The sequence below is a fragment of the Myotis nattereri genome, assembly GCF_964212035.1.
Source record: "Myotis nattereri genome assembly, chromosome: 16".
NCBI classification, from domain to species: Eukaryota; Metazoa; Chordata; class Mammalia; order Chiroptera; family Vespertilionidae; genus Myotis; species Myotis nattereri.
In genome coordinates, this window is record NC_138091.1 from 5,481,729 (window position 1) to 5,500,101 (window position 18,373).

General features: G+C 47.5%; 1 protein-coding gene across 1 annotated transcript; it reads right to left on the minus strand.

Annotated features, from left to right (window-relative positions):
• Positions 1 to 187: 187 nt before the first annotated feature.
• Positions 188 to 18,335, minus strand: CENPV (centromere protein V). The gene is made up of 5 exons (XM_081110799.1): positions 17,939 to 18,335; positions 10,441 to 10,539; positions 8,368 to 8,437; positions 1,610 to 1,724; positions 188 to 600 (listed from the first exon to the last, which is right to left on the minus strand). Exons 1-5 carry the CDS (start codon positions 18,304 to 18,306, stop codon positions 476 to 478), a joined length of 777 nt encoding a protein of 258 aa, XP_080966925.1. The 5' UTR covers positions 18,307 to 18,335; the 3' UTR covers positions 188 to 475.
• Between the last annotated feature and the right edge of the window lie 38 nt (positions 18,336 to 18,373).

The window sequence follows — 18,373 nt, forward strand, 5'->3', positions numbered from 1 at the left end:
ACAAAAACAACACCCAAAAGTCTATGGTTGTTTTATACACCAATAATGAATTCTCAGAAAAGAAACTAAACAAACAATCCCACTTACCTTTGCAACAAAAAAATTAAGAGACTTAGGAATAAACTTAACCAAGGAGGTAAAAGACTTATAATCAGAAGCAAAATCAAAGGACAAAGAAAATTATAAATCACTGTAACTGCTTTAATATTAAAATATTTATTTTTCTAAAAGATCACACAAAAGTTGGGAAGAGAAAGAGGATGTCAACTAGTCTACATCGAAGTCCAGGCTGATGGAGGACAAAGAGCTGCCTAAGGAAATGTAGCTGGAGTCAAGGGCAGAGCTGGAGCTGGTGGCCGGCCTGAGCCCGGCAGCCTGGGGCAGCCACGCTCGCCGGCACCACCGAGTGCAGAGGGGGGCAGCCATGCTGCTGGCCCCATCATTCCTCCTTTCCAGAAAGGGAGAGAGCGGGCGCTCACTCTTTAGACATGTTCTTGATGGTCTTGTGCTCCTTCATGGCCTTCTCCCAATCGCTGCCATTGAATTCCTCGATGACCATACTCCGCACAGTGCCCTCATCCAGACAGTGTGGGGCGATTCCTGGGGGGAAGTGGCACAGAGAAAGGGGTCCCCAGTATGAGTGAGACCAGGTGCTCTACTGGCTCTTGGACAAACCCACACCTGCGAGCATCACTGGGCATGTGAGCCTACAGGATCCTGCTCACTTTGCTTGTCTCTGAGACGGGATCAGCCTTCCTCAGCCAGGGGAGGCCACGGCTGGCAGTCCGTCAGGACCGGCTGAGTACAGAGCAGAAAGGCTCCGCCTGGACCCATCTCTGACTGACAGTCTGCAGAATTCACAGGCCTTTTCTGGCCGAGCCAGGTGGCTTCTAAGCATTAAATGCCACCCCATCTGTACAGGAGCTGACACTGTCCAAAGCCTTCCTGTGCTTCGCGGTAGGGAAAAGGCGCCACCATGTGACGCATGGGAACGAGCAGCAGCTGCTCTGGGAAATGCGCAGAAGAGCAAGGTGGTGCCTTGCCCTCCCACCGCGAGGCAAGGACACGGCCCAGCTGCCCCAGTCCTGGGGGCTGCGCCTCCACGGGAACGAGATGCCTCAGGGACGTCCCCGCCGCTGCTTCAATTCACATGGCAAGGGCCGCCATTCCGAACAACCGTCTAAAGGCCGTTTCCGCCTCCAGATCAAGTAGGACCGGAAGAGGGACTTTGGGGGGTTCTCCTGTTTCTGTTTTGGACCAAAAAGTTTGAAGGGCATTATCAATGCTCTTCGATCTTGCTTCCTTATCCCTGTAACCACCATTGTTACCCCCCTTCCCACAGGCCCCCCATCTCTCCCCTGCTCGCTTCCCTCAGTGCCAGCCCCGTGAGGCAGCGCTGGCAGCACCAGGATGAGGTCAGGACGGGGCTGGCATCTGACCGACCAGAGCCAGGCTTCCGTCCCAGTGTCGTTCCTCTGAAACAGGCATGCGGGAGGGTCTCGCCACGCAGGGGCAAGCCGAGCACGCAGTGCCCCCCTTGCTAACCAGATCTGCCCCGAGCAGCCCAGTGACTGGGTGTCCACCGAGCTGTGCCGCTCCCGTTACTCACCGAAGCCGCCGGGGTTGGAGCGGGGGGTGTAGAAGCTCTGCACCCCACATCTCTTGCAGAAGGTATGCTGCGCCTTGTGAGTGTTGAACGTGTACGTGGTGATGCTCTCCGCTCCCTAAGGGAAAACAGACAGACAGGTGTCCCCTTCCACAGAGATGTTATTTCTCACCTAAAAAATCTATCTTCGAAAAGGCTCAGCGGGTTAGGGAGCCCCTCTGCAGGGCCCTCGGGATGATGAGGACACGTCCGATCCCCCAGGGAACCACCTGCACAGCCAGGAGACTCGTGTAGATGGGCCTGTGCTGGAGAAAGGACAGCTCATGCCTTCTCGCAGGTCAACTGCACACAGAGCAACTCAGCCTCACAGTGGCCCTGTTCACGGCCAGACAGCCCTGTCGACATGAGGGCGGGAAAACGCCTGCTTTCCAGGCCCGAGTGAGTAGACAGCCCGCGCTAGGGACTGGCTCTCCATGTCCCCCAACAGTGCTGCTGAAGGTCTTGAGAAAACAGTCAACTGCAGTTGTGAAGAACAAACTAAGAAAGGAGTATTTGCGTGACATTAGAGACAAAAGACTAATTTCCCAAATGGACAATAACAAATGAGAAATTGGACAAAGAACATGAACAAACAGTGACAAGAAAAAACAGGCCTGGCGGGTAGCTCAGTTGGTTAGAGCATTGACCCAAAATGTAAGGATGAGGGTTTGATACCCAGTCAGGGCACCTACAAGATGAACCAACAAACACATAAATAAATGGGACAAGAAGTTGATGTTTCTCCTCCCCCCCTTCTTCTCTCTCTAATCAATAAATAAAAATTAAGAAAAAAATAAACAAATAGGTCTTTAACCTGTGAAATGTTTACACTCATGAACTGCGATAAGATATTTTTCACTGTCAGGTGGGCAAAATATAAAAGCAGTTTAACACAGTACTGAGGAGATGTGGAGGAACATCACTCAATGGGCCAGTTGTGAGAATATACACTGATAGGTTCTGACATCAAAATTTTAAATGAACAATCCTTTGACACAGCAACTCCACGTCTAGAAATGTATCCCACAATTAGAATCCCATGTTTCCAAGGACACATGTACATGGATATTACAGCACTGTCTGTACAGGCTGAAGACTGGACAAACTGAAAATGTCCAACAGAAGGCTAGTTAAAGCAACTATGGACACATAAAATGGAATCCTCTGCAGCTTTCCAAAAGTTACAAATACTAATACGGAATCTTCTCTAAGGTCACAAAGTTAGTGAAAAGGCAAAGAGTATAACAATGTGTGTACTAGACTACCATTACTATTTTTTTAAAAAGGATATACATACTTGTGCCGCTGTGTGTGTCGGGGGGGGGGGGGGAGTGTGGGTGTGGGTTGGGGTGGAGGGTTTCTCTGTGTGTGTGTGTGTGTGTCGGGGGGGAGTGTGGGTGTGGGTTGGGGTGGAGGGTTTCTGTGTGTGTGTGTGTGTGCCTGTCTGTGGGTTGGGGTGGAGGATTTCTGTGTGTGTGTGTGTGTGTGTGTGTGTGTTGGGGTGGAGGATTTCTGTGTGTGCGCGTGTGTGTGTGTGTCTGTGGGTTGGGGTGGAGGATTTCTGTGTATGCGTTTGTGTGCGTATGTCTGTGGGTTGGGGGTGGAGGGTTTCTGTGTATGTGTGTGTATGTGTCTGTGGGTTGGGGTGGAGGGTTTGTGTGTGTGTGTGTGTGTGTGTGTGTGTGTGGGTTGGGGTGGAGGGTTTCTGTGGGGGGGGGGTTGGGGTGGAGGGTTTCTGTGTGTGTGTGTGTGTGTGTGTGTGTCTGTGGGTTGGGGTGGAGGGTTTCTGTGTGTGTGTGTGTGTGTGTGTGTGTCTGTGGGTTGGGGTGGAGGGTTGTGTGTGTGTGTGTCTGTGGGTTGGGGTGGAGGGTTTGTGTGTGTGTGTGTGTGTCTGTGGGTTGGGGTGGAGGGTTTGTGTGTGGGGGGGGGGGTTGGGGTGGAGGGTGTGTGTGTGTGTGTGTGTGTGTGTGTGTGTGGGTTGGGGTGAAGGTTTTCTTACGCTTCTTCCCCAGCCACCAGAACACCTTCGAGCTCTGTGTTTACTATAAAAACAGTTCCCTCAATACCAGATATCAAACTGTATTACAAAGCCACTGTTCTTAAAACAGCTTGGTACTGGCACAAGAACAGACATATAGATCAATGGAATAGAATAGAGACCCCAGAAATCGACCCAAACCACTATGCCCAATTAATATTTGACAAAGGGGGCAAGAGCATACAATGGAGTCAAGACAGTCTCTTCAATAAATGGTGTTGGGAAAATTGGACAGATACATGCAAAAGGATGAAACTAGACCACCAACTCACACCATACACAAAAATAAACTCAAAATGGATAAAAGACTTAAACGTCAGACAGGGAACCATAAAAATACTAGAGGAGTCCATAGGCAGCGAAATCGCAAACATGCCGAAGGAATTTCTTCTCTGATAATGCTCCTAGGGCAATGGAAACTAAAGAGAAAATAAACAAATGGGACTACATCAAAATAAAAAGCTTTTGCAAAGCAAAGGAAACCATCAACAAAACAACAAGAAGACCCACTACATGGAAGAACATATTTGCCAATGATACCACTGATAAGGGTTTAATTTCCAACATTTACAGGGATCTCATGAAACTTAACAAAAGGAAGATAAACAATCCAATAAAAAAATGGGCAATGGACCTAGATAGACACTTTTCGAAAGAGGACATACAGAAGGCCGAAAGACATATGAAAACCTGCTCAAAGTCACTAATTATACGAGATGCAAATCAAAACGACAATGCGTTATCATCTCACACCTGTCAGAAAGGCTATCATCAACAAATCAACAAAGAACAAGTGTTGGAGAGGATGTGGAGAAAAAGGAACCCTTCTGCACTGCTGGTGGGAACGCAGACTGGTGCAGCCACTGTGGAGAACAGTATGGAGCTACCTCAGAGGACTAAAAATGGAACTCCCATTTGACCCAGTGATCCCACTACTAGGAATATATCCCAAGAAACCAGAAACGCCAATCAGAAAGGATATATGCACCCCTATGTTCATAGCAGCACAATTCACCATAGCTAAGATCTGGAAACAGCCTACGTGCCCATCAGTAGATGAATGGATTAGAAAACTGTGGTACATCTACACGATGGAATACTATGCTGCTCTAAAAAGGAAGGAACTCTTACCATTTGCAACGGCATGGATGGAACTGGAGAGCATCATGCTAAGTGAAATAAGCCAGTCAATGAAGGAAAAATACCACATGATCTCACTCATTTGTGGATTATAGAGAACAACATAGACGGATGAACAGGGACAGATCCAAAGACTGAGAAACAGCGATCAGGCTATCAATCCTCAGAGGGAAAGTAGGGGAGGGCAGGGGTAAGGGGAAGAGATCAAACGAAGGACTTGTATACATGTATATAAGCCAAACCAATGGACATGGACAACGGGGGGATGGGAGCATGAGTGTGGGGGGGGGGAGGTTGGGGGTTAATGGGGGGGATGAGGACACATTTGTAATACCTTAACTAATAATAAAAAAACAAAAAAAAACCAAAAAACAAAAAACAGTTCCCTCAGGGGCCTCTCCTCACCCTGCGGCCACTTCACCACAGAGAAGCTGCAAAGAGCAACAGCCAAGTGGTCCCAAACCAGCCAGAGTGATCTGATTACACACTTTCCCGAGAAATTCCCCAGAGTGGGGAGCTGCCTCACACCCCCCGCACCGGTGACCTCCGATCCTCACTCCCGCGCGATCCCGTGCGCCCACCAGCCTGACCACAGCCCCCTCCCACTGAGCGCACAGCCTGTCATCACTTGTCTCAGGCCCAATCACACTCACCAAGGGCAGCATCCTGACTAATCTAATGGGCACTTCTCTTAACCCCTGGATTTTTAACTTGCTCTTCTACTGGCCTCAGTACCACGCCTTCCATTTAAAGTTTGTGTCTCTGAGGACACCCACACTCCTGTCTCTCCCCTCCCCGCTGGCCATCCTCCTCGGGCTCGATAAATGCTGGCGAGCCCAGGAGCTGTCCTCGGCCCTCTCCCTTCTTTGGCTACACCCTCTACCCAGCTGGCCTCGCCCAGTCTCATATGCCAACCACTGTCAAATCGGCAGCCACAGCTCTGCTCTCTCCCCACAACCCCAGACTCCCCTCCAGCGGCCCACTTCCTATCTCTGCATGAGTGTCCAAAAGATAACTTCAATCCAACTTTTTCAAAAAAGAACTCTTGCTTCCAGCATCTCACTGGCTTCTCGCCCAGGATCTGCATCTCTGTTCGCCTCGTTGGTTAGGCCCAACACTGTGGACGTAACTTTGCTCTCTTCCTCCTCTTCACGCCCGATCCTTTACAGAGTTCTGTGCACCCTTCTCTACAACAGCAGCTCTCAGAGCGTGGTCCTCACCAAGAGCATCACATGAACACATAGAAATGTAAACTCTCACTCCCGTCCCACGACCCACGGACCAGGAGTGGGGCTCGGCCACCTGTTTAGCATGCCCTGTAAGTGACCGTGCACACTGTGGTGCGAGAACCACTGCTCTGAGACACCTGTTCAATTACCTATTCAAAACATATCTCCAGCCCTGGCCAGAGGTTAGAGCATCATCCCGTGCACCAAAGGGTTGTGGGTTCAATTCCCAGTCAGGGCACATATCCAGGTTGTGGGTTCAATTCCCAGTTAAGGGACGCACAGAAAGAGGCAACCAATCGATGTTTCTCTCTCACATCCATGTTTCTCTCTCTTCCCACTCCTCTCTCTAGAATCAATGAGGAAGAAAACCACATCTCCAGTTATCTATTTTCTTTCCATCTCCATGACTACCGTCTGAATCCAAGCTCCCATCATCTCTCACCTGACCCGCCTCGACAACCTCTTAGCTATCCCCGTCTGCACCTGCCTCCTTACAAGCCACTCTCCACACAACAGCCAAAGTGAGCTTTTAAAACACTGAAGCAGGTCTTGTCACTGCCCTGCTTACGCCCCTCCGCAAACTTCACACACACAGAGAGTAAAAGCTACCCCCTCCTGCTGTTGCTCTCGCCAACCCCGCCCTAGTCTACCCTTTCGCCTCCACCTCACTGACCTTCTGCGGTCACAACGGCTGGTCCGCTCCTCAGGCATGCCACGGCTGTGCTCGGGAGCCCCCTGCACTATATTCCCTCTTTGCTGGGGAGCTCCTCCACCCACGCACCCCACCTTCACCACTGAGAGCTGAGCACCGGAGGGACCTTTCCTAACCAATCTACTCCAGCCCCCAGCGGTCATCTGCGTGTTGCTCTATTTCCCCTCTTTGCACAGCACGATCGGACTTCTCCTTACTTAGTTCTTCTGTGTCCCCTCTACAGACTGTCAGCTCCGAGACGGACCTGTCTGTCCTGCCAACGGCTGGGCTTCCGTGGAGCAGTGCCTGCCCGCAGCAGGTGTCCCATAAATACTTGCTGAATGAGTAAGGTTGTACTTACTTTTTTAAAAAACACACAATATGTACATATAATGAATCTCTCCACTGCGTATCTGAACCTAATATAATGTTATGTGTCAATTTAAAATGAATGAATAAGCCCTGGCTGGTGGCTCGGTTGGTTAGAGGTTGTCCGGGTGCACCGGGATGTGGGCTCGACCCCTGGGTCAGGGCACCTGTGAGAATCAAGCCATGAAACCCACGAGTGCATAGATAAGTGGAACAACAAATAGATGTCTCTCTCTCTCTAAAAATCAATCAATAAAACTTTTTTTAAATTAAAAAGAATAAATACAAAAAAATAAGCAGAAACTTGCTCCTTCAACAGACTGGAGCCAAAGAAGAGGATGGCGCTCTAGAGCACGAGAAGAACGCCTTGATAGGCCCCAGAAGAAAAAGTGTGAGTCCAAGACCCACAGCCCCGGCTGCACCCGCTGGTGTCTTCAAACACCATCTGCCCTGGATGCCAGGAGCAAAGGCGACCTGGGCCGCAGCCATGGGGCTCTGAGGGGACGGGCAGTCCTTGGGACCTCCGGGAAAGAGAGACAGGTCCGCTGCCCCCTGTCCCACCGCCCCCACCACACGCATGAGGACCGGAGGCTGGCAAACAATAGGAGACAAATCAGCCCGAAGTACTGGTAGTAAGTCCCTCTCTGCCCAGAAAGGCAGAGACCCATGCACTTGTTCACTAGTCTCCCTGGGCTGCAAACGCAGAACAGGACAAGAGCCCAGGGACTGGAGCCGGAGGACGAGAGGGGCAGCGGGGAAGACTGCACGGTGTACATGCATGTCCCTCCTTTCAGATGCTGCCCAAGAACAAAAAACTCCCCACAGTCATAAAGTTTAAAAATCTTATATCATATATTTTTCACTGGGAAATGCTAAAGTCGGTTATAAAACAGAAAGGAAGGTAAAATCCTACTTTGATAAAAGACGAAATACATATTCAGATGTATTTATCTGCGTAGAAAATCATGCACAAAGATATACACCAACATATTCAGTGATTACCTTTAGTTGATAGGATTCGGATGATCTTATTTATTTGAAAATGTTTCCTCAGTAATATCACATAAGCATCCAAAATATAAAGGAAAACATAACAAAACCTTTACAAATACACATGAAGCCTGGGTGACCAGGGAAGGGACCGCCCAGAGGCGCCGTGCTGCGCTCCTGTCCCCTCGAACGCTACGGGGTGCTGCCAGTCAGCCGGGGTGCTGCCAGTGGGCTCTGCATCGTCAGCCCTGCTCTTAGCACTAACCTTCAGGAGCTTGAAGCGAGAAGCAGGAACAATGAAGTGTCTGTTCTGCTTCTTCTTACAAACACTGCAGCTACAGAAAGAAAGAGCAAGTCCCAGATTATGAACAGCCCTCCCCACCCTCTGAGTGCCAAGGGGCCCAACCTGATACGATCTGAGAGCTGGCTGACCCCAGGAGTAAGGCCTCTGCCAGCACTCTCCCAGGAAGGGGGTGCTCCGGCAGCGAAACTGGCCGCCTGGGTCTCTGCCCGCAGGCCCCACCCTCAGCAGTGGGGACCACGCATCCCTTGGAAGACCCTCACCAAGAGAACCCCGTGTCTGTTACCACCCCCACTTCACTACAGGGCAGGAAGCTGTTGGTTCTAGGCCAGGGGTGGGCAAACTTTTTGACTCGAGGGCCACAATGGGTTCTTAAACTGGACCGGAGGGCCGGAACAAAAGCATGGATGGAGTGTTTGTGTGAACTAATATAAATTCAAAGTAAACATCATTACATAAAAGGGTACGGTCTTTTTTTTCAATAGTTTTATTCATTTCAAACGGGCCAGATCCGGCCTGCGGGATGTAGTTTGCCCACGGCTGTTCTAGACACACTGATCCCAGGCATAGCTATAATCTTCTACCTCTGGGAGAGCCACACCAAAATGGACAAGAAAGGTTACGTGTCCCTCTTTGCTCATTTGCATATCACAGTAAGCCCAGTTCCAAGTAAAACAGGCCCTCGGGTGACCATCTGTGGAACTAAATCTAAGCCCTCTCTTTTCAGTACACCTTTTTAAAAAAGTTCTAATTTAGTACAGAATCCTCATTAAGAAGAGCCTCTAATACTCTGGTATAGAAGCCATGGTGCTTCTTCAGTCTGGACTCCACTGTTAGTCGCCTGGTCAGTTCCATGATATTTTTTCTCATATAACTCAGGGACCACCTAAGGACAAAAGGTCCAAACACTGAGCCTGTCCTTGCTCTGTCACAAGGCCAGGGACTGTGCTAAAAAGCAGGCCCTCCACCTGGAAGAGCCCAGCGAGAGGGCCCAGCACAGTGTGCACACCCCCCTCTCCCTTGCCCTCCACCTCCCCCAACTCTGAAGACTCTGCCCATGGCATTCGTTCAGTGCCCAGACTGACCCACTTCCAGCTACCACTCCCCACCCGCCAGTCTGGGGGCTGACTCTGCCGGGCAAAGCCAGAGGACCCTGCTCTGTGTCACCTGAGTGGTGCTGTAGAAGTGCCCTCTCTCTCTACAGAAGTGCTATTTACCTCTCTCTCTCTCTCTCTCTCTCTCTCTCTCTCTCTCTCTCATTCATGCACACACACTCACATACAGAGCAGACTCAGTTATTTTTAGCCTCCATCTTTTTTAAAAAAATTATTATTAAAAACTTCTAGCCCTAGCTGGTTTGGCTCAGCGGATAAAACGCTGGCCTGCAGATTAAAGGGTCCTGGGTTTGATTCCAGTCAAGGGAACATACCTAGGTTGCAGGCTCGATCCCTGGCCCTGATCAGGGTGTGCAAGGGAGGCAACCAACCAATGTGCCTCTCTTATATCGATGTTTTCTGTCTCTCCCCCTCCCTTCCACTCTCTCTAAAAATCAATGGAAAAATTTCCTCAAGTGAGGATTAACAACAGCAACAACAACAAAAAGAGCAAACGAAACTTCTAGCTCCGGCCAGTGTGGCTTAGTTGGCTGGAGCATTGTCCCGGACACTGGAAGGTCATGGGTTTAATTCCCAGGCAAGGCACATACCTGCGTTGCAGGTTCAATCCCTGGTAGGGGCTCCTATGGGAGGCAGCCCATCTATGTTTCTCTCTCACATCAATGGTTCTCTTCTCTAAAAATCAATTAACATACCCTAGGTGAGGATTAAAAACAAAGTTTTAAATTAAAAAAAAAAAAACTTCTAGTACACACAACAGGAAAAAGAATAGAACAATGAACCCTTATACACATATCACCTGACTCCAACAATTATCAACTGTATGTTGCTTCACCTATACCCCAATTCCCCGGGAGAAGCTGAAGCACTGTGTTTTAACTCGAAGTCCTCTTAAGCCAACTTGGGAAGAGAAAGCACTCACTTGCAGTCGAAGATGTGCAAGTCTGCCGAGGCCCAAACTTCAAAGCGAACTGCTCCACAGTGGCAGCCTCCTGTGTGTTTCACCAGGCCCTGGTATTCGCTACATAAAACAGAAAATCAGAAAGATAAGAATTTCTGAGGCGCAGCAGAGCTACCCAATACAGAGTCACAAACCCAAAAAGGCAGCCAAAATGAGGAGATAAAAAAACAACCCACAAATGAAAGAACTAGAGAATTATCCAGAAGAAATAAATGAGGCAGAGATAAGAAATTTATCTGATATAGAGTTCAGAATAATGATGGTAAAGATGATCAACAGCATGAGAAAAGATATAGTAACTATGAAAACAGAAATAAAGGAGGACATAGCACAAACAAAGAACGCATTGGAAGGAATACACAGCAGATTAGGGGAAGCTGAGGACTGAATCAGTGAATTAGATGACAAGGTTGAAAAAAACTCACTCAATCAGAGAACCAAAAAGAAAAAAGCAATTAAAAAACAGGGGACAGCTTAAGGGAGCTGAGGGACAATGTGAAACAAAACAATATTAGAATAGCAGGTGTGCCAGAAGAGGCAGAAAAGGAGAAAGAGATAGAGAACGTGTTTGAAGAAATAATGGTAGAAAACTTCCATAACCTGGTAAAGGGAAAAGTCACAAAAGTCCAGGAGGCACAGAGAATCCCAAGTAAGAAGAACCCAAACAGGCCCATGCCCAGACACATCATAATTAAAATGCCAAAATTAATGACAAAGAGAATCTTAAAGGCAGCAAGAGAAAAACAAACTATTACTTACAAAGGAGCTCACATAAGGCTGACACCTGATTTCTTATCAGAAACTCTACAGGCTAGAAGGGAATGGCATGATGTACTCAAGGTAATGGAAAGCAAGGATCTGAGACCAAGATTACTATATCCAGCAAGGCTATAGTAATTCAAGTGCACATTCAAAATAGACGGTGGGCCGAAACCGGTTTGGCTCAGTGGATAGAGCGTCGGCCTGCGGACTGAAAGGTCCCAGGTTCGATTCCGGTCAAGGGCATGTACCTGGGTTGCGGGCACATCCCCGGTGGGGGATGTGCAGGAGGTGGCTGGTCGATGTTTCTCTCTCATCGATGTTTCTGACTCTCTATCTCTCTCCCTTCCTCTCTGTAAAAAATCAATAAAATATATTTTTAAAAAAAATAGACGGTGAAATAAACAGCTTCCTGGACAAAAGAAGGCTAAAGGAGTACATCACCACCAAGCCAGCATTACAAGAAATGCTAACAGGACTGCTGTAATGAGAAGAAGACACACAGAGAGAAACCTGGGCATACAGAATTAAAATGGCAAGTACCTATCAACAATAACCTTAAATGTAAGTGGTTTAAATGCTCCCATCAAAGATTTAGGGTAGCTAAATGGTTACAAAAAACATTACCCAACTATATGCTATCTCTAAGAGACCCACCTCAGAACAAAAGACACACACAGGATGAGAGTGAAGGGATGGAAAAAAATGGAAAAGAAAAAAAGCTGGAGTAGCAATACCCATATCTGACAAAATAGACTTCAAAATGAAGGCCATCACAAGAGACAACAAAGGTTACTACATAATACTAAAGGGATGGATTCAACAACAGGATATAGCCATGGTAAACATATGTGCACTCAATATAGGAGCACCTAAATATATAACAAAATTTCTAGAGGACTTTAAGGGAGAGATCAACAACAGTACAGTCATAGTAGGGAACTCTAACAACCCTCTGATTTCACTGGATAGGTCTCCCAGGCAAAAACTTAACAAGGAAACAGTGACTCTAAAGGACACACTGGATCAGATGGATTTAATTGACATTTTTAGAACATTTCACCCCAAAACTGCAGAATATACGTTCTTCTCAAGGGCACACGGATCATTCACAAAGACAGACCACATGTTAGGACACAAAACAAATATCGACAAGTTCAAGAAGATTGAAATTATATCAAGCATCTTCTCAGATCCCAGTGGAATGAAATTAGAAAACAACTACAATAAAAACTCCCAAAACATTCAAGCACATGGAGGCTAAGTAGTATGTTATTAAACAATGAAGGTTACCACTGAGATCAAGAAAAAAATAAAAAACTTCCTGGGAAGAAACAAAAATGAACACATAACAACCCAAAATCTCTGGGACACAGCAAAAGCAGTCCTGAGAGGGAAGTTCATAGCACTACAGTATACCTCAAAATACAAGAAAAATTACCAATAAACTGTTTAACACTACAACTTAAAGAACCAGAAAGAGAACAACAAGAAAAGCCCAGAGTAAGTAGAAAAAAGGAAATAATAAAGATGAGAACAGAAATAAATGACAGAGACTAAAAAAAAAAAAAAAAAATACAAAAAGCAATGAAACCAAGAGCTGATTCTTTGAAAGGATAAACAAAATTGATGAACCATTAGCTAGATTCATCAAGAAACAAAGAGAGAGGACCAAAATAAATAAAATCAGAAATGAAAGTGGAAAGTAACCACTGACACCACAGAAATACAAAGGATTTTAAGGAAATACTATGAACAACTATGTGCCAACAAAGCTGAGCAATGTGGATGAAATGGACAAATTCCCAGAAAAACGCAATCTCCCAAAACTGAATCAATCAGGTAGAATCAGAAAACCTGAATAGGCCAATAACCACTGATGAAGCTGAAGCAGTAATCAAAAAACTCCTGGTAAATAAAAGCCCGGGTCTCAACAACTTCATGGGGGTGTTTTACCAAACATTCACAGAACAACTAACACATATCTTCCTCAAACTATTCTAAAAAATCCAAGAAGAAGGAACACTTCCTAGCTCTTTTTATGAGCCAGCATTATCCTCATTCCAAAACCAGATAAAGACACTACAAAGAAAAATTACTGGCCAATATACCTGATGAACATAGATGCTAAAATCCTCCACAAAATATTAGCAAATCGGATCCAGAAATATATTAAAAGATGACCAAGTACGATTCATTCCAGGGATGCAAGGCTGGTACAATATTCGCAAATCAATAACATGATACATCACATAAACAAACTGAAAGACAGAAATCACATGATCATATCAATAGACGCAGAAAAAGCATTCAACAAAATCCAACACCATTTTTGATAGAAACTCTCAGCAAAGTGGGATAGAGGGAGCATATCTCAACATGATAAAGGCCATATATGACAAACCTATAGCCAACATCATACTCAGTGGGCAAAAAATGAAACCATTTCCCCTAAGAACAGGAACAAGACGAGGATGTCCGTTTCCACCACTCTTTTTCAACATAGCACTGGAAGTCCCAGCCACAGCAATCAGACAAGAAGAAGAAATAAAAAGCATCCAAATTGGAAAGGAGGAAGTAAAACTGTCATTATTCACAGATGATATGATATTGTACATAGAAAATCCTAAAGACTCCACAAAAAATCTCCTAGGTTTAGTAAGTGAATTTGGCAATGTAGCAGGATACAAAATCAACACCCAAATATCTATGACTTTTTTATACACCAATAATGAATACTCAGAGAAACTAAACAAGCAATCCCATTTACCATTACAATAAAAAAATTAAAATACTTAGGGATAAACTTAACCAAGGAGGCAAAAGACCTGTATTCAGGAAACTGCAGGACATTGAAAAAAGAAATACAAACAAGTAGAAGAATATACCGTATTCATGGATTGGTAGAATCAATAGCATTAAAATGTCCATACTACCCAAAACAATCTATAGATTAAATGCAGTGCCTTTTAAAATACCAACAGCATATTTCACAGATCTAGAAGAAATACTTTAAAAATTTATATGAAATCAAAAAAGACCCTGAGTAGCTGCAGCAATCTTGAGAAAGAAAAACAAAGTTGGAGGAATCACAATACCAGATTTCAAGTTATACTACAAAGCCATCATAATCAAAACTAACTGGTACTGGCACAAGAACAGGCATATAGACCAATGGAACAGACCACAGAGCCCAGAAATCGACCCAAGCCATTACACTCAATTAATATTTGACAAAGGAGGCAAGAGCATACAACGGGGTTAAGACAGTCTCTTCAATAAACGGTGTTGGGAAAACTGGGACAGACATATGCAAAAAACAAACAACAACAACAACGAAACTAGACCACCAACTGACACCGTGCCCAAGAATAAACTCAAAATGGATGAAAGACTTAAAGGTAAGTCAGGAAACCATAACAACCCTAGATGAGCCCGGCCAGCGTAGCTCAGCGGTTAAGCGTTAGCCTATGAGCCATGAGGTTACGGTTCAATTCCCGGTTCGGTTCCCAGTCAGGGCACATGCCCAGGTTGCGGGTTCGATCCCCAGTGTGGGGTGTGCAGGAGGCAGCTGACCAATGATTCTCTCTCATCACTGAGGTTTCTATCCCTCTCTCCCTCTCCCTTCTTCTCTGAAATAAATAAAAATTAAAAATGCAAAAGAAAAGGACACATATGAAAAAAAAAATGCAAAAGAAAGCATTCCAGCACTAGCCAGTTTGGCTAAGTGGATAGAGCGTCGGCCTTCGAACTGAAATGGCCCAGGTTCGATTCCGGTCAAGGGCACATGCCCGGGTTGTGGGCTCGATCCCCAGTGGGGGCAGCCGATCCATGATTCTCTCTCATCATGGATGTTTCTCTCTCTCTCTCTCCCTCTTCCTTCCTCTCTGAAATCAATAAAAAAATTTTTTTTTTTTAAAAAAAGAAAGCATTCCAAAAATTTTGGGACAAGGGCAGGTGGGGTTAGGGGTGGGAATTCTAATCCCACCACTCAAACATTTTTATTTATGTCAAAATTTTTACCAACCAAGTGCACTGCAGTGGAAAGAGAGCAGTAAACAAGATACAGCAGATATGGTTCCTGGCCTTACTGACCTTAAGTGGCCACCAAACAAATTACCCAAATAAAAAAAGGTTGGGGATTGAAATGATTGTGATAAAGGTGGTACAGGCTGCTGTGGAAAAGAAAGACAATGAGACCCAACTGAGTCTGAGGGTTCAGAAAAAAGCCTTCTGAAAAAGTAACAACAGCTCTTACCATTTTGCTATATTCTCCTCCAGTATTTTCATACATATGACTTTTTACAAAGCTATACATACACATTACATATAATTTTAATCCTTTTAAAACTTAATATATTTATCCAGGCCCTTAATTGAACATCACTAGGATTTGGTAAATATCATCAAATTGCTTTCTAGAACTGGACAGTCTTATCAGTAATGAATGGGAAAACATCTCACTGTACCTTTTCAAGCAATAAATACAGGAAAAAACAGCTTGCAGTTTTAATCTGCATTTATTTGGTTATTAGGGAATGGCTAAAAAAGGTGAAGGGAGAGGGTGGGAGGGTGAGAGAGTATCAACCAAGGTTCTTATATGCATGTATGCATGACCCATGGACACAATGGGTCAGGCGGGAGGGAGCCAATGGGGGAGGGGAAGGAGACATACATAGTATTTTCAACAATAAAGATTAAAAATAATAATTTTTTTAAAAAAAGTGAAGGCCAGCATGGCCCAGTGGTGGAGCACCGGTACCTATGAACCAGGAGGTCATGGTTCGATTCCCCGTCAGGGCACATGCCCAGGTTGCCAGCATGCAGGAGGCAGCCAATCAATGATTCTCTCACATCATCGATGTTTCTATCACCCCCTCCCTTCCGCTCTGAAATCAATAAAAATATATTTTTTAAAAAGTGAAGAGGAATAAAAGGTACTACCTTTCAGTTATAAGATAAGCCATGGGGATTTAAGGTACAGCACAGGGAATAACAGCACAATAACTTTGTAGGGTGACAACATTATTAGACTTGTAGTGATCACACCATAAAGTATATAAATATCGAATCACTATGTTGTACACCTGAACCTAATATATTGTGTCAACTATAATTTTTAAAGAATTTTAAAGACCGAATGCTTTATCATGTTTCTTTACAAGTTGAATGAGTTAATTTGATGTATTTAAATTTTTTCTGCATATACAGTTAATGCTTACTGTAAAAAGTTCAAACGTGCCCTAACCGGTTTGGCCCAGTGGATAGAGCATCGGCCTGCGGACTGAAGGGTCCCAGGTTCGATTCCGGCCAAGGGCATGTACCTGGGTTGCAGGCACATCCCCATTGCGGGGTGTGCAGGAGGCAGCTGATTGATGTTTCTCTCTCATTGATGTTTCTAACTATTGCTCTCCCTTCCTCTCTGTAAAAAAAATCAACAAAATCTATTTTTTTTAAAAAAAGTTCAAACGTTACAGCCCTTGATAACAATAAAAATGAAACATTCCTATAATCCTAACACCCACAGGAATCCAGTTAACTATTTGCTATATATTCCTGCAGACTTTTTTTTATACAATATTTTGACAAAAACAGTGCAGAACTGTACATTCCTTTCGCATGTTAGCTAATATGGTGAGTTTTGGTTTCTTGTAAGTAAAATAATATTCAGTCCAAAACGACAAAAAGTGAAGCACACAAAACCAAATAGTCCGTCTCTGGGAAGACTCGTTCTCACGAAGCGAATTTCTTCTGGAACAAAGACAAGGAACACTCTTACTCAGGAATAATCCTCGGGCCGGGCCGTTGCCAATAGTGTTTTTCTAGGGTTTTGATCTTTTTAATTCATAAATAACCGACAAGGAGAGGTATTAAGGTGCTAAAATCCTTCTCGGAAGTACAACCGGGCCCCAGGGCAGGGGTCTGGGCGCTGTCGCGATTGGAGAAAAACCGGCGGCCGCGCCGGAGACACATCACTAGTCCCCCCGACCCCCGCCCGCTCCCCCAACAGCGCGGCCCGGTCCTCCTCCGCCTCGAGGAGCGGGGCTCTGCCCGCAGCCTCCGAGCTCTGCGGGGCGGGCGGCAGCGGGGAAGGCGCACAAAAGCCCTCGCACCGCCCGCGCCCGCGCCCCTGAGGCCCCGCAGCGCCTCCCGCGCTCCTCTCGGGGCAGAACCCCCGCCCGCCACCCGCTCCCTCGCAGCGAGCGCCTGGAACAAAAACGGGATTCCGCACCCGTTAGTTGAGAACTTGTGCTGGGCTTTTCCCACCCTCCTTTCCCGCCGCCTCTCCCCAACACCTGCGCGCACACAGCGGCCCGCGTGAGAGAGCCCGGGCCAGCCTCCTCCCGGCACCGCCGCCGGCGCCCCAGCTCCCTGGCCCCCCGGGAAGACCCGGCCCCGCTGCGCCGCGCGTCCCGGCTCGGGGCCGAGGGGAGAAGCCCCGGCCCAGGAAGGCCGCGCACCCCTGACGGCGAGCGGCGCGGCCCTGAGGATGAGGACCGAGCCCGGTGCCCCGAGGGCGCGGCGGTCACACCACGGGTGCGACGCAGACCCGGAGACCTGCCCCAACCGCAGCCGCACGCCCGCCCCGCAGCCCCGACCCCCGGCCCCGCGCCCTCCCGCCCCCCGGGCCCCCCCGGCCCCCCGGCCCCCCGGCCCCGCAGCCCCAGGCCTCCTCCCCCGCCCCCTCCGCCGCACTCACAAGGTGTCCAGCAGGAGCTTAGCGGCGCCCTCGAAGGTGAGCCGCTGCCGCTTCTGGAACGTCTCCCAGCGCTCCCGCTGGTCGCCCAGGTCCAGCGTGGCCACCGAGGACGTCGGAGTCGCCGGGATCGGGGGCGGCGGCAGCGCCGGCTCTGGCGGAGGCTCCCCGGGGCCCGCCTCCTGGGCCCGCGGCGACGACGGCCTCGGCCGCTGCTTCGCCGCCCGGCTCCGGCCGCCGGCTTGGCCCGCGGGGCGCGGGGCGCGGGTGTTGCCGGGAGCCGAGGCGGCGGCGGCGGCGGGAGCCCGGGAGACCCCGGGCCGCTTCTGCCCGCGCGGCTCGGAGGACGCGCTCCTCCTGGTCGGCCGCATGGCTCCCGCAGACTGGCGCGCAGGCCTCGCCGCCCGCGCGTCCCCGCAGCCCGCGCGCGCCCCTCGC